A 17,133-nucleotide genomic window follows, 5' to 3' on the forward strand; every position below is an offset into this window, starting at 1 on the left:
GTTTGGTGCTTGGCTGAGTTCTTTATCTCTTCATTTGATGTTTTAGGGTTTCAGGATTGTTGTATTCTCTGTTCGGTTTAGTTTTTCGGATCTTTGCTGTGGAGGGACAGCGTGGTGCTTCTGCCTAGGGCGCCATTTTGCTGAAACTCCTGTTCATCTTAATTTTTAAAATTCAGTTTAGAAAATGGATTTTGTCAAATTTTTGTCAAAAAATTGAGTTTTATAAAATTAAAAAGGAAAACATTTCTCACTTCCCCACCGAAGATGATTTTTCGTATTTCGGTATTCTTTGCTTTGTTATATATTTATAGCCCACCTGGTTCCAAGAAGGATTTGAGGTGACTTTAGTTTATATGTTCCTCCTTCCCCCAGTAGTTTTGGGCATATTCTACTTAAGTTTTTCAGTTATTTTTATAGCAGGCACATTTTATGTAATTATTCTCTTGATGTTGGAATTTGATGATATTTCCAAATTTTTGCTTAGTCCTAATCTTGAAGGCCTATTCCAATTCCAGAGTTCAGTGAACAGGCAGAATTGTCCCAGGAACAGAATGAATTTATATTTAGAAGCATGGAAAGAGCAAATTGCCAAGAAGTCAAGCTGGGCTTTCATCAACTCCTAGTTTATAGCTTCAGACAATGGAAGAATTATTCGGGGTTAGACATAAAAAGCCTGGGTTCTGGATTTGGTTCTGCACTTAACTGCCATGTGATCTGGGCTAAGCCACGAAAATTGTATGGGTCTTAATGCCTTCCTTTGAAAATTGCATGGGCCCTCAGGAAATTGGGCAGTTCTAATGACATTAAGTCTTTTATAAATTATAAAGCAGTTTATGTTTCAAGGTGACAATGATATTTTGCCCCCATTTGTGGAGTACCCACAACATGCTAGGTACCTTGTTGGGCACTAATGTTGTGTTTAATTCCCAATCATTCTCTGAAATAGCTGTTGTTCACCTTTTGCAGATGAAGGAAGTGAGACTTGGAGAGGTTAAATAACTTGTCTGCGATGGTACAGTACGTGGCAAAGCTTAGAATAGAATCCAAGGTAGTGTCTTTTGTGTCACACTATACTTCCAATTATGGTTTAGTTTTCTGTCAATGTCTCCAGATCCTCACTGAGCCTATTTATAGAATCCACCCAGCACAACTTCTTGGATCAGTGAATCCTTTGTTTCTCTTTGTTGTTCTTAAAGCATCTGAATTGGTATCTGATTCCCAGAAGCTTAACTCTTGGTTGTGACCGGCATAATAATAATAATGATAATAATAATAGTGACAAAACAACAGATAGCATTTATTGAGTGCTTATTTTGTGCCAAATGTTAATATATGTTAACTCATGTAATCTCTACAGGTTGTCGTCACTAGTTGCCATTGAATTGATTCTGACTCATGGTGACTCAATGTGTGCATATTAGAACTGTGCTCCATAGGGTTTTCAAGGCTGTGACCTTTCGGAAGCAGATCGCCAGGCCTGTCTTTTGAGGTGCCTTTGAGTGGGTTCAAACCACCAACCTTTCGGCTAGTAGCTGAGCACTTAACTGTTTATGCTACCCAGGGACTCCAGTCTTTACAGGTAGAGGGTGGTATGCCCATGTAACAGATTAAGAAAGTGTGGCTCAGAAACAATTAACTTGTACCTGGCACAGTGCCTCTACACCTAGCACATATTTGGCATACAGAACATTTGGTATATGAACAAATTAATAAATGATCCTCCTGAAGGTCACTCAGCTACTGAATGTTAGAGCTGGAACTCAGCTCCAAAGGCAGAATTGAACCTCAAAGCCTGAGTTCTTAACTTCTGCACTGCATGCCTCCCAGATTAGTTCAGGTGTGTGTCTCTCATTGGCCATGCCTGATTGTCATGTGTGGTTTAGGCAGTTTTAACAATATCTGTTGTTCAAACACTAGTGTATCTCTTATTGCACTTGTTCTTTCCTAGTGGCCTTGTTCCCAATTTACCAGACGACCTGGATGGCATCACCCCCAATGCTGGTTTTGGAAATGGTGGTAAGTACACAAAGCCGGGCATTCTCTTGAGTAAGAGCAAGGGAAGTAGACACTAGACAATGAGTGCCTTGAGACCTGGGACTGAGCTTTCATGTCTGGGGCCAGAGCTTAGCCTAATGCATAGTAGGTTTTATGTCTGTACTACTCATTGCTCTCTACCTCCTTTCATAAAAACTAGGCTAGAGGAATTGATGTCCTTTAGACAATCCTTCATGAGTTTAACTTCTTGCTACCAAGCTTATCGGGATTCAGCCAGTGTTTGCTGAACTGAAGGAGTGTATGGAGGCTGGACATTGAATTTGAGACTAGGTCATGCACGGAAGTTCTGTTGGTCTCCACTGCAGAGTGGCTGGAGGCCCAGGAGATCTTCTCTCTGGACTTTAGTGTGCCAAGGCCTTCCGGCGGGCTGCCGCATTCCATCTGCTGGCTGTGGCCCAGCATTCCTACACGGGCCTGCCCTTTGGAGACAAACAGCTAGTTAGACCACAGGAAATGGCGCTGAGTAAATAAGCAGTGTATTGTGTTTAAGCTGGATTATGAGTAGACGTTCTGCTTGGCAATTTGGGTTTTGCTAAGCATTTGTCATAATTTTTGTTTTTGAAAAAGCGGATGCTATCCTAAATGTCTTGTGGGAAGTGCTAATAATTTGCCTTGTTGAAATATCTTAGAGATATTTTGACTTGTTTTTTTTTTCTCTTCTCCAAAGTGGTAAGATATGTGCAAAAGGAAGAAATTTTTAGAGCAGGCAGGGTTAAGTGTCACAAGGTTTATTTCTTGAGAATAACTTACAGGTGACCTTCAGGTTTTCCTTCATAATCTGTTAACTTTTACTTTAAACACAAAATCCAACAAGCCTAGTTTCTATTTTTCATACTGACAGGCAGTTAAAAAGTTAAGGAGGCGAGCCTACTCCTTAATTTAAACACTAGTGAACATCTGCTTTATGCCAAGTTCTGGGCTAAGCACTGGGGATTTAACCTTGAACATGACAGACTTGGCTCCTGCCCTTACAAAGCTTACAGTCTAGCAAAGAAGACAATTAAGCAAAAATTATTAGGGTGAATGAACTGATCAATGAAATGAGTAAAAAAGGATAAGATGTGAGAGGGAGTAAGAGGGAGATCTTGTTGTTCGGTACTGTCGAGTCAGTTCTGACTCGTAGTGACCCTATATACAAACAGAACAAAACACTGCCCGGTCCTGTGCCATCCTCACAATCATTCTTAATGCTTGAGCCCATTGTTACAGCCACTGTGTTAGTCCATCTCGTTGAGGGTCTTCCTCCTTTTTACTCACCCTCTACTTTACCAAGCATGATGTCCTTCTCTAGGGACTGATTCCTCCTGATAACATGTCCAAAGTACGTGAGAAGTTTTTCTATCCTTGCTTCTAAGGAGCATTCTGGCTGTACTTCAAGAGATTTATTTGTTCTTCTGGCGGTCCATGGTATATTCCGTGTTCTTCACCAACACCATAATTCAAAGGCATCAATTCTTCAGTCTTCCTTATTCATTGTCCAGCTTTCACATGCGTATGATGTGATTGAAAATACCATGGCTTGGGTCAGACACACCTTAGTCCTCAGAGTGACATCTTTGCTTTTTAACACTTTAAAGAGGTCTTTTGCAGCAAATTTGCCCAGTGCAACACATCGTTTGATTTCCTGACTGCTGCTCTCATGGGCGTTGATTGTGGATCCAGGTAAAATGAAATCCTTGACAACTTCAATCTTTTCTCTGTTTATCATGATGTTGCTTATTGGTCTAGTTGTGAGGATTTTTATTTTCTTTATGTTGAGGTGTAATCCATACTGTAAGGCTATGGTCTTTGATCGTCATCAGTAAGTGCTTCAAGTCCTCTTTGTTTTCTGCAAGCAAGGTTGTGTCATCTGCATATTGCAGGTTGTTAATGAGTCTTCCTCCAATCCTGATGCCTTGTTCTTCTTCATGCAGTCCAGCTTCTCGGATTATTTGTTCGGCATGTAGATTCAATAAGTATAGTGAAGGAGTACAACCCTGATGCACATCTTTCTTGACTTTAAACCATGCAGTATCCGCTTGTTCTGTTCGAACGACTGCCTTTTGATCTATGTATAGGTTCTTCATGAGCACAATTAAGTGTTCTGGAATTCCCGTTCTTCGCAGTGTTATCCATATTTGTTATGATCCACACAATCAAATGCCTTTGCATAGTCAATAAAACACAGGTAAACGTTTTTCTTGTATTCTCTGCTTTCAGCCAAGATCCATCTGACATCAGTAGGGATATCCCTCATTCCACATCCTCTTCTGAATCCGGCTTGAACTTTTGGCAGTTCCCTGTCGATGTACTCCTGCAACCGCTTTTGAATGATCTTCAGCAAAATTTTACTTGTGTGTGATAGTAGTGTTATTGTTCGGTAATTTCTGCATTCTGTTGGATCACTTTTCTTTGCAATGGGCACAAATACGGATCTCTTCCAGTCGGTTGGCCAGGAAGCTGTCTGCCAAATTTCTTGACATAGACAAGTGAGCACCTCCAGTGGGGCTGCTGAAGCATCTCAGTTGGTATTCCATCAATTCCTGGAACCCTGTTTTTCGCCAATGACTTCAGTGCACCTTGAACCTCTTCCTTCAGTACCACTGGTTCTTGATCAGGTGCTACTTCCAGAAATGGTTGAATGTCGACCAGTTCTCTTTGGTACAGTGACGCTGTGTATTCCTTCCATCTTCTTTTCATGCTTCCTGCGTCGTTCAATATTTTCCCTGTAGAATCCTTCAGTATTGCAACTCGAGGCTTGAATTTTTTCTTCATTTCTTTCAGCTTGAGAAATGCTGATCTTGTTTTTCCCTTTTAGTTTTCTAACTCTAGGTCTTTACACATTTCATTGTGGTACTTTACTTTGTCTTCATGAGTCATCCTTTGAATTTACTCAATGCATATTAAAGAATGATGTGAAGGAGGTGGGCCGGTAAGAGTTTCCTAAAAAGTGATATTGGAGCTGAGACTTGAAGAATGAGTAGGACGTAGTTAGAGAGATGAGCATCTCAGACGGAAACGACATAGCATGGCCTGTTTGAGGAACAGGAAACAAACCTGTGTGTACATAGCCTGGTGCACAGGGCTCTTCCCAGTCTGTCCCTGTCCAACTCTTGAGCCTTTTTCCCACAGTCACTACTCGTGTGGGTTCAGCTGAATGGTTTCTGAACACCATGCCCACTCACCCTCTGTGCCTTTGCGTGGGCTGTTTCCTCTTCCTTTTGCCTCCCTCACCTGCCTGGTGCTCGCCTCTTGTTTCTTATTTTTAAATTTCATCTATCATGTTGTTGTTGTTGAGAACATACACAGCAAAACATACCAATTCAACTCTTTCTACATGTACAATTCAGTGATTACATTTTTTGAGTTGTGCAGCCATTCTTGGCCTTCTCTTCTGAGTTGTTCCTTCTCTGTTAGTGTAAACTCACTGCCCCCTAAGTTTCCTATCTAATCTTTTGAGTTGCTGTTGTCAATATGATCCCGTGTAGATAGTTGCTAAATGGACATAATGCTCAAGGCAGGCATTCTTTTTTTTTTTTTCTTAATTGTGCTTTAAATGAAAGTTTACAGTTCAAGTCAGTTTCTCATACAAAACTTTATACACACACTGCTGTGTGACCCTAGTTGCATCCCCATACTGTGACAGCACACTCTTCCTTTCCACCCTGGATTTCCCATGTCCAGTCAACCAGCTTCTGTCCCTTTCTAAGGCAGACATTCTTTACTAGTTAAGCTAAGCTATTATTTGGTTTTAAGAAGACTTCAGGGGATATTTTTGGTTCAAGGTTTAAAAATTATGTCAGGGCAGTAGTTTCAGCCCTTAATCCAGCCTCCATGGCTCCAGGAAGTATGGAGTCCATGAGAATTTTAAATTCTGTTCTGCATTTTCCCCCTTTTGATCATGATTCTTCTATGGAATCTTTGATCAAAATGTTCAGTAATGTTAGCTGGGCACCATCCAGCTGGTTTCATGGCAAAGGAGGCAGTTGTTCATGGAGGCAATTAGCCACACATTCCGTATCCTTCTCCCGTTCTAGACTCTCTTTCTTCCTCTGTTGCTCCCGGCAAATAGAGATCAATGGTGCCTTGGATGGCCACTTGGTGTCTCCTGTTTCTTTACAATTCTGCTCAAAGCTCACGACTTTCTTTGGCTCTCCCAAAGGTAACTTTTCTTCACACTCCTTCTGAACCTTACATATTGCATTTCATTTTATTTATTCCTTTTGGTTACTTTCAAAATATCCAGAATCAGACCACTTCTCACCCATGTATACTGCTGTCACCTCTGGTTCAAGCCACCGTCATGTCTGTCCTGGATTATTCTAGTAGTCTACTGACTGGTCTTACTTTGATCCTAAGCCCCGTTAAGTCTGTTTTCAGCATGGCAGCCAGAGATAGGCTGTAGAAACCTAAGTTTAATCTTATCACTCTTTAGCTTGCAATCCTCCAGTGGCTCCTCATAGTCCTTTGAAGAGCCTACATGGCTTTTACACCATCTAGTCCCCAATACCTCTCTGACCTTCTTCCTTCTCTCCCCTTTGATTATGATCTCCATCCCATTGGCCTCATAGCTGTACCTCAGATCCACAAGGCATGCTCCCATCTCAGGCTTCTCCCTTGACCTGGAGTGTTCTTCCTCTAGATGTCTGGCTGTGTCTTTTCTCTCTGTCTTTTTCCACGTCACCTTCTCAGTGAGACCTTCCATAACCACCTCATTTAAAATTGCAGCCGTTACCCTGGTGTTTCCTCACCCTGGTATTGCCTGTGCTTCTCCACTTTATTTATCTCCATAGCATTTGTCACCTTCTAACATACATAATTGGCCTATTATTTTGGTTATCATCTGTCTTCTCCCTTAAGAATGTTGTTCCATTTGTCTTTTTTTAAAAGAAAAAAAAATTTGTAGCCACATCTAAAGTGGTACCTAGAAGAGAGTAGGTACTCAGTGCATATTTGTTGAGAGAATGAAGTCATTGCAGGATCATTGTGTTCTTCACCACTGGGAAACCAGCACCTAGCATAATGCTTGGCACAGAGTAGGTATGTAATGAATATTTGTTGAGTTAAAAGGCTGTGGAAAGATTTGGATATTGGCAAAGCCTTTAATCATTCTAAAGCAGAGCATGGCAAGCCTGTAGGCCAAATCAGGCCTGCTTTCTGCTTTTAAAAATAAAGTTTTATTGGAACACAGCCATTTTTATTTGTGTATGAACTATCTATGGCTGTGTTTGTGCTACCACAGCAGATCTGAGTAGTTGTGACAGGTTTTAGGTTTGTGTATGACCCACAGTGTTTAAGATTCTTATTATCTGGCCTTTTAAGAAAAAATTTGCTGATCCCTGCTCTAAAGTCGGTTAGACATACTTTGTTTTAATTACTAATATGCAAAGATGATATTCTGCCCAGCAAAATAATCTTATGACATGCAGTAAGGAAGTACATATCAGGACCGTTCTGCTGTGTCTCATGCCCAGTGCGTTTTCTGGGTTTGTCTTCTAACAGACATTACACATTGGGGTTAGTTTAAGTAATTTGTAAATATTTGAAATATAGTGGTTTAGAGCTTTCCTTGGACTCAGATTGATAAATCACAATAGACAGAAAAATACAGCATGATACACTGTGGAAGTTGGTTTTTCTTCTCTAGGCTCTATTCCTTAGTAGGAATGTTGGGCAATTTACATACCATGACGTTTTTCTATGTCTTTTTTACCTTTTTATAGTGCTCCCAAATGTGTCAGAAGAAACAGTATCTCCCACCAGAGCACGGAACATGAAGGACTTTGAAAATGTAAGTGGAGATACCAAATTATTGTCCTTAATAAGTCATGTCTGCCGCGTCCTCCAGCCAGACCCAGAAGGGAGCTGTATTTCTTCAGTACTGTCTAAGCTGAATAGTGCCAGAGTTAGGATGAACGCTGCATCTAGTGGGCCTTCTGTATGAGACTCTTCCTTGGCCATGCAGTCAGCCCTTTTATACAACGACCACTCATGGGTTGTGACAGGATCAGCAGTTTCTAATCTTTGGGGAGTTTGGTGTATTTCTGGTGTCGTGAAGGTGAGGTTAACATATTTCTGTCGGTGGAGGGGAGCTAAACATTTGTCAAGGGCCTACTGTATATAAGGCACATTATTTATGGTCCCCATTGAATCCTTGCTACAACTCTTTGAGGTATTTTATATTTACCCGTTTTAGAGATAAGGACTCTTAAGTCTAGGAGAGACTTGTTTAAGGTCATATCATTAGAGCTGGGATTTGAATCCAGGTTTTTAATGACTCCAAAGCCATTTTTCTTCTCCCCGCATTATGCTTTTTGTAAGCTTCATCTTTGTTGCTGTTGAATGAAATGTGAGCACCCTTTACCCAGCGCTGTGTAGTAATTGTCTAAGAATGGATTACTCAGTGATAGATTTGGCTTTGATGCTTAATGCCTTCCAGCATTGTCTTTCATTTGTTAGTGGAGGGGGTTTGTTGTCAAGTAACAGAAAAATAAGGTTATTTTCCCAATTCCAATTTTCCTCAACAAGTTACCTGTTCAGCGCTCTCATTTATCATGGGAAGAATTAGACCCTTCTTCATTTGTAACCAAATGAAATCCATGCTATGCACGACACAGGAGATATTTATCAGACAGAAGATGGAGGACACAGAGAGAAGGACGTTCCACAATTATGTTTCTCTCTCCCCAGTTGTCTTTACAGAACAGAGCGGGACTGTCTCTGGATTTAATTTAGAATACTCATTACTGCTAATAGTTATCTGCAAACCGCCAGTGACCAATTGAAGAAATGACTTGTCAGATCTCTAATGGAAACAAGTAATTTCTGAGGTTTGAGTTGTTATAATTTCACCGGTACAACTCGATCTATGCTGTGGGGTCTGGGGCCTCAAATGAATGAGATTTGATTATCCACATCGTGTATAATTAAAACGTGCTCTACTATTAAATGGTTGTTCCTGTTTTATCATAAGAGTAATAATAGCTTATTGAGCTTTTTCTCTGAGCTGGGTACTTTAAGTGTTATACTCTTTATATACCTTACTTTAATATTAAAGTGACTCTGCAAGGTATAGAGTTATTATTTCATTTTTGAAGGGCACAGTTTTGAATTTTATTTCTAGATGGAAGAATTGAACAGAATCTTAGAATTTTGGTTTCACATTTTCTTGTCTACCTTTTGAGCTGGAAGGAACCTTAGAATTGAATCCAGTTGTGTATAGAAGCTGAGGCCTAGGGATGTAAAGTGACAAAGCTATTCTCAGAGGCAGCCTTTGCTGACTAAGAACCACGGACTCTGGAGCCTTACTGTTTGCTTGTCCACTGCTGGGTGACCTTGGGCCAGTCACTTAACCTCTGTTTACTTTCCTCATCTTTAAAATGGGGATGATAATAGTATCTCCTTCACAGGGCTGTAGTGAGGATCAAATGAGTGGATGTATGTGAAGCACATATGCCTAACCTAATACACAGAGTGTATTCTATGTGTTAGCTATTTCTCCTCCTGCTTATTGTTTTATTTATTATTATTTTCAACTCCGCCATGTGATTCATGTTCCCTTTGCTCAGACGTGTTCTGGATGACCTAAATATTTCAACTGCCTTGAGGGCGAGGGAGAGTTTTCCATGCCAGTATCTTTTAGGATTTATGTTTTTTCTTTATGACTGTGGTCCTTTGGCTACTGTTAGGTTTTTATGGCATTAATGTTTTTTATTGTAGCATTTTCAAGAGCAAATTCAGCAGTTGAAATTGAAATAGCCACACTGTTCTCAGTGTCTCCCTTTCAGGTCTTTACAGGTCACTGAGATTTTTCATTTGACCTGAGCTACTAAATGCATGATTTCTATGTGGAGGTAGTCTGATCTTTCTGTGGAATGCTTATAGGAAATGGCTCTTGGCATCTAATGCTAACTTTAGAGTCAGCATGCATATTAAAGAGGGGGCTAGAATGCTTGTGTTTTTTTTTTTTTAATTGTACTTTAGATGAACATTTATAGAACAAAATGCTTGTGATTTAAAGGAGAAACTCATGATTCTTCTTATTCCAGTCTCAGATAACTGATACCTGTACATTAGGAGTTGTATTTAGCTAGGGTTTAGCAAAACATAGGCTCCCATCTGACTTTGCTCAGAGAGTTTATCCATTCATCAATAAACATTTTCAAATATATGCCCTGTGCCAGGCTGTCTGCCAGGGGTTAGGGGTACTACAATGGATTAAGACCAGGCAAGTCTCCCTGCCAAGAGGCTTATATTCTAGTTGGGAAGATGGATAGGAAAATAATGCAGTGATGGAGGTAAGTATAGGACACTGGGGGAGCACAGGAGGGGATCTGAACTGACCTGGGGGGGTTCAGAGAAGGCTCGTTATATAGTAGCTCCCATTTCTGCCTCCCCTGACCCCCGATAATCACTAGTCTAGTTTGTCTCTATACCTTTGCCTATTCTAGATATTTCATGTAAGTGTTGTTGTTGTTAGGTGCTGTCGAGTTGGTTCAGACTCACAGCGACCCTATGTACAACAGAACGTAACACTGCCCAGTCCTGTGCCATGCCCACAATCATTGCTATACTTGAGTCCATTGTTGCAGCCACCGCATCAGTCCATCTCATTGAGGGTCTTCCTCTTTTTCACTAACTCTGTACGTTACCAAGCATGATGTCCTTCTCCAGGGACTGATCCCTCCTGACAACATGTCCAAAATACGTAAGATGTAGTCTCGCCATCCTTGCTTCTAAGGAGCATTCTGGTTGTACTTCTTCCAAGACAGATTTGTTCATTATTTCGACAGTCCATGGTATATTCAATATTCTTTGCCAGCACCACAATTCAAAGTCGTCAGTTCTTCTTTGGTCTTCCTTATTCATTGTCCAGCTTTCGCATGCATATGATGCGATTGAAAATACCATGGCTTGGGTGAGGTGCACCTTAGTCTTCAAGGTGACATCTTTGCTCTTCAACACTTTAAAAGAGGTCTTTTGCAGCAGATTCGCCCAATGCAACACATCGTTTGATTTCCTGACTGCTGCTCTCATGGGCGTTGATTGTGGATCCAAGCAAAATGAAATCCTTGACAACTTCAGTCTTTTCTCTGTTTATCATGCTGTTGCTTATTGGTCTAGTTGTGAGGATTTTTGTTTTCTTTATGTTGAGGTGTAATCCATACTGAAGGCTGTGGTCTTTGATCTTCATCAATAAGTGCTTCAAGTCCTCTTCACTTGCAGCAAGCAAGGTTGTGTCACCTGCATAATGCAGGTTGTTAATGAGTCTTCTTGTTCTTCTTCATATAGTCCAGCTTCTCGGATTATTTGCTTGGCATACAGATTGAATAGGTATGGTGAAAGGATACAACCCTGACACATATCTTTCCTGACTTTAAACCACGTAGTATCCCCTTGTTCTGTTCGAATGACTGCCTGTTGATCTATGTACAGGTTCCTCATGATCACAATTAAGTGTTCTGAAGTTCCCATTCTTTGCAATGTTATGCATAATTTGTTATGATGCACACAATCGAATGCCTTTGCATAGTCAATAAAACACAAGTAAATATCTTTCTTGTATTCTGTGCTTTCAGCCAGGATCCATCTGACATCAGCAATGATATCCCTGGTTCCACATCCTCTTCTGAATCCAGCCTGAATTTCTGGCAGTTCCCTGTTGATGTACTGCTGCAGCTGCTTTTGAATAATATTCAGCAAAATTTTAGTTGGCATGTAAACAATGATAATGTTCGATAATTTCTGCATTCATTTGGATCACCTTTCTTGAGAATAGGCATAAATATGAATCTCTTACAGTCAGTTGGCCAGGTAGCTATCTTCCAAATTTCTTGGCATAGACGAGTGAGCGCTTCCAGAGCTCCATCTGTTTGTTGAAACATCTCAGTTGATATTCTGTCAATTACTGGAGCCTTGTTTTTCACAAATGCCTTCAGTGCAGCTTGGACTTCTTCCTTCAGTACCATCAGTTCCTATTCATATGCTTCCTCTTGAAATGGTTGAAGGTCGACCAGTTCTTTTTGGTATAATGACTGTGTGTTTTCCTTCCATCATCTTTTGATGCTTCCTGTGTCGTTTAATATTTTCCCCATAGAATCCTTCACTGTTGCAGCTTGAAGCTTGAATTTTTTCTTCAGTTCTTTCAGCCTGAGAAATGCCAAGCGTCTTCTTCCCTTTTGGTTTCTATCTCCAGCTCCTTGTACATGTCATTATAATACTTTACTTTGTTTTCTCGAGCCGCCCTTTGAAATCTTTTGTTCAGTTCTTTTACTTCATCATTCCTTCCTTTTGCTTTAGCTACTTGATGTTCAAGAGCAAGTTTCAGAGTCTCTTCTGACATCCGTTCTGATCTTTTCTTTCTTTCTTTCCTGTCTTTTTAAGGACCTCTTGCTTGCTTCATGTGTGATGTCCTCGATGTCATTCTACAGCTCGTCTGGTCTTCGGTCATTAGTGTTCAACGTGTCAAATCTGTTCTCGAGATGGTCTCTAAATTCAGGTGGGATGTACTCAAGGTAGTACTTTGGCTCTCGTGAACTTGTTCTACTTTTTTTCAGTTTCAATATATGCGCATATGAGCAATTGATGGTCTGTTCTGCAGTCGGCCCCTGGCCTTGGTCTGATGATGATACTGAGCTCTTCCATTGTCTCTTTCCACAGATGTAGTCGATTTGATTCCTGTGTATTCCATATGGCAAGGTGGGATATAAGTGGGATCATACAATATTTGTTCTTTTGTATCTGACTTATTTCACTTAGTATAATGTTTTGAAGATTCGTCCATGTTGTAGCACGTATCAGAACTTCATTTCTCTTTATGGCTGAATAATATTCCATTGTATGCATGTACCACATTTTGTTTATCCATTCATCTGTTGTTGGACTGGATGAGTTTAGAGGAAGCCATGTATCAAAGGTTTTAAGTATAATTTATACGCAACAAACAATAGATACCGTACTGTAGGCTCAGGAGCAGATTATCCAATAAACAGGGTAAACATGGGCTTACTTACAATCTGTAGTGAGCAATTTCATACGCGTTTCACCACACCACATCAAAGTGAAACCTATGTGAAATTGTTCACTACAGATTAGTAAGTAAGCACAAGTAAGCCTGTGCTTACCTTGCCTATTGGATAATCTGCTGCTAATAGGCTTTATAATTTTTAGTGGCTTCCTCTGTAAGGACCTGAGAAAACTGTTAAGTCAGGTTTGACTAAAACAACTGTCTGCATCTTGTACCTACCTGGGTCTCTCTTCACCCTTTTTCTATGCTGTTCTTGTCTCATACCCGCCTTCCTGGGATGCTGGTGTTCTTGTATTAAGGTCCTTATTCCTGTTTGCTGAAAATCCTTGGTCTCGACTTAGGCAGTTGGTCAGATTTGAGTGGTATGGTTAGAAGATTTGCATGTTCAGATTTGCTGTGTATCATCTATATTGTTGTGAATTTCTCATTACCATAGAATAGCTTCTGACACGCCTGCCCATTTGCATGGCCCTGCAGCTTTCAGAAGCACCCTTGTATGTGGATATGACATGGGCTTAGGAGTGATCAGAATTGGGTTTTAGGTCTGGCTCTACACTTACTGGTCTGTGCCCTTGGTTAGGTCACTTTCAGAACCTCATCTGTAAAGCGGAGCTAATGCTGTGTTCCACTCAGGGTTGTTACGAGGATTATGTGAGCTATGGTATGGAAAGCCCCTAGCATTCCTAGCACATAGTGAGTTCTCAACAAAAGCTGGTGTCTCCTCTAATCTGAAGAGTCTGTCTAGTGTAGTCAGATGCCTCTGGGTTCTGCCCCATCAGTTTCAGTTTCTACTGACCTTTCTATGACGTTTCTTTGACCTTAGAATAACTAACTTCTTGCCATGGCCCATGAGGCCCTGCCCTGTATGATCTGACCCTGCCCGCTCTGTCGCTCCGGGCTCAGCCTGCACCGCTCGCCCCTTGGATACTGTGCTCTGCCACGCGGGCTGCTCTCACTCAGTGCGCCACGCTCATGCCAGCGCTAAGGCCTTCCCGCATGCTCCTCCCTCTGCCTGGCACAGCCTTTCTTTCTCTCCTTGAATAATAAGACCCTCAACCTTCATGCCTTAGCTTCAGAGTGACCTTGTTAGAGAGACCATCCTTAACTGCCTGCCCCTCACATCACTAGGAACCCCATAATTCTCTCTTACAGCAAATACTCAGCACCCTGTCATTTCCGTTATGGATCTTATGATTGTTTGTACTTTATTTGTGTACTTGTTTAACATATGTTTCCTCTACTCTATCCCTAGTGCTCAACACTAAACAAATGGTAGGCACTTAATAAATATTTGTTGATTGAATGTGTGACCTCTATAAGATAGTAAACCTCTAAGTTTTGGTTGCTTTATCTGTAAAATGGGAAAAATAATATTTATCTCATAGGATTGTAGTGAGGATTAAATAGTATATGCTGGGACAGTGCCTGGTAGTCTTCAGCAAATGGGAGCTGCTGTTACTATTGTTAAAAAGGGGCTTGAGACTGCACAGCTAGAGGGAGAGATAGCTGATAATCAGGGTGTGGCGTGCAGAGCCAGAGTCATAGGAGAGCAAGCAGTAGTGAGTGTTGGGTTTGAGAGTAAAGCGACACTAGGAATGGGAGAACAAGGGATGTGTTAGAACAAGGCAGGAGCAAGCATTATTTAGATGCAGGCCAGTGGAAGTCGTGGAGGACTGTCTGTAGCTGGCAGTGAGTGCTGCAGCCACTGCCCTATGGTCCTGGCTCTGCACATGGGGCCTGACAGCTTCAAGGGCCTTTACAGAGTTGAGCACTTGGTGTCAAGTTTGGTTTATGTTTGGTGGGGATGCTCGTAAGTGTTAAGCGCAGGGGTTCACCTGTGTAGTCTCATGGCTTCCCAGTTACGGGATTGAATGCTCTGAGTTCTTACCTCTACAAGTCCTGGCCATGCCCTCTATAAACCTGGCCAGATGGTGGGCTGGGCAGTGTAAATTTTTATGATCTTTTCGAAGGCCATTTAGAAAGAGATTTTGATAGTCATAAAAGTAATATTACTCTTGAGACTGATAATCCATTTTGGGGAAATTTATCCTAAGGAAATAACCCAGTGGAAGGAAAAAGCTCTATACATAAAGGTGTTTGTTGCTGTATTGTCTATAATAGTGAAGAATTGGAAACAAAGGAAATTATATTTTATATTATCTCTTTGACTTCTTGCAACAAGCTTGTGATGAGGGTTTTTCACAGATGAGGAAGCAGAGTTTGGAGAGGTTAAATGACTTGACCATAAGCTTGGTTTGATTGAGAAACTGAAAGAAGGCAAAGCTTAAACTCAAGTTTTTTTTTTTTTTTTAATTTATTTTGTCATTGAGAAAATACACAGGAAAACATATACCAGTTCAACAGTTTCTACATGTAGAATTCAGTAACATTGATTACATTCTTTGAGTTGTACAACCATTCTGACCCTCCTTTTCTGAGTTGCTCCTCTTCCATCAACACAGAAGTTTAGGTATTTCTTTTTTCCTAAGTTTTATTTTATTTTTTGTTGTTGAGAATATACACAGCAAAACATATACCAATTCAACTGTTTCTACATGCAAAGTTTAATGACACCGATTACATTCTTTGAGTTGTGCAACCATTCTCACCCTCAAGTTGTTCTTCCCTCATTAACATAAACTCACTGCCCCCTAAGGTTCCCATCTAATCTTTCGAGTTGCTGTTGTCACTTTGATCCCATTATAGATAGTTCTAAAAAGAGCATAATGCTCAAGGCAGACTTTTTTTACTTGTTAAGCTAAACTGTTGTTTGGTTTTAAAATGACTTCAGGGGATATTTTTGGTTTAAGGTTTAAAGGTTATCTCAGGGCAGTAGTTTCAGGGGTTCATCCAGCCCCCGTGGCTCCAGAAAGTATGGCATCCATGAGAACTTGAAATTCTGTTCTGTATTTTTCACGTTTTGATCAGAATTCTTCTATGGAATCTTTGATCAAAATTGTCAGTATGGTAGCCGGGCACCATCCAGTTCTTCTGGTCTCATGGCAAAGGAGACAGTTGTTCATGGAGGCAGTTAGCTGCACATTACATATCCTCCTCCTGTTCCAGATTCTCTTTCTTCCTCTGTTGCTCCAGGTGAGTAGAGACCAGTTGTTGTGCCTTGGATGGCCGCTTGCATGCTTTTAAAACTCCAGACACTATGCAATGAACTAAGGGTTAGAACAGAAGCACTAAACACATTATTAGGCCAGTTAACCGGGATGTCCCATGAAACATGACCCTAAACCTCCAAACCAAGGAACCAGATCCCATGAGGTGTTTGGTAACTCGGTGATTCTAAAGCCTGTACACTTTCCATGAGAATATACCGAATCCATAAATGCTTGTTAAAAAACAAAACAAAACCAAATCCATTGCTATTAAGTCGATTCTGACTCATAGTGACCCTATAGCACAGAGTAGAACTGCCTCATAGGGTTTCCAAGGAGCAATTGGTGGATTCAAACTGCTGACCTTTTGGTTAACAATCATAGCACTTAACCGCTATGCCACCAAATGCTTGTTGAGAAATGGTTAAATAATCGCGGTTCAATTTAGTGATATTTCTTGCAGTCATTTTAAGTGATAATTATGTGTAATTCTGTAGCAATATGAAAAATGCTTAAGATATAATGTTAAGTGAAAGCAGTGGAACACACAAATTCATTTATGTTATAATTTTACAAAAAATGTGTATTCATGAGCAGAGGCTGAAAAGAATATGAAAAGGGCTGATTACATAAAATGGTTATATTCCAAATATTGTTTAGGGTTCAGTTTTAAAATTCTGTTATTGCTACAGTATTGTTTGTTTATAAATAAATGTTTGCCTAGTAACAGTTTCTTGATGATTTGACAGTATTGGAATCAGAAAGTAATTCCAGAGTGTCCTCCTCCTTTTACTACCTCATGTAGCTGCTGTAGGCAGAATTTTCTTACATGTAGTATTGTTTAGCAAAGTTAAACTGTGGACAGGAGGAGTTCATGGTTTTTGTGATGTCTAGGTGAGTGGACTAATAGTTTTTAGAGTTTCAATGAGGATAAAAGAATTTGATGGTGGCCCAAAGATCTGCCTA

At 40.5% G+C, this 17,133-nt stretch overlaps 1 protein-coding gene across 7 annotated transcripts in view; it reads left to right on the plus strand.

The window, feature by feature from the left end:
- The window catches only part of CDK5RAP2 (CDK5 regulatory subunit associated protein 2), a 233,404-nt gene that overhangs the window by 19,049 nt on the left and 197,222 nt on the right, over window positions 1-17,133 (plus strand). For 5 of the 7 annotated variants that reach the window (XM_023727350.1, XM_023727354.1, XM_023727352.1 and 2 more), the window contains exons 2-3: window positions 1,949-2,016; window positions 7,758-7,825. In XM_023727350.1, the coding sequence (XP_023583118.1) occupies window positions 1,949-2,016; window positions 7,758-7,825 (136 nt within the window). Of the gene's footprint in view, window positions 1-259; window positions 1,049-1,948; window positions 2,017-7,757; window positions 7,826-8,724; window positions 8,865-17,133 lie in introns of those variants that run through there. The other 2 variants (XM_023727353.1, XM_023727351.1) reach the window with 2 other exon arrangements.

This window comes from Trichechus manatus, unplaced genomic scaffold (genome assembly GCF_000243295.1).
Source record: "Trichechus manatus latirostris isolate Lorelei unplaced genomic scaffold, TriManLat1.0 scaffold00016, whole genome shotgun sequence".
Classification (NCBI taxonomy): domain Eukaryota; kingdom Metazoa; phylum Chordata; class Mammalia; order Sirenia; family Trichechidae; genus Trichechus; species Trichechus manatus.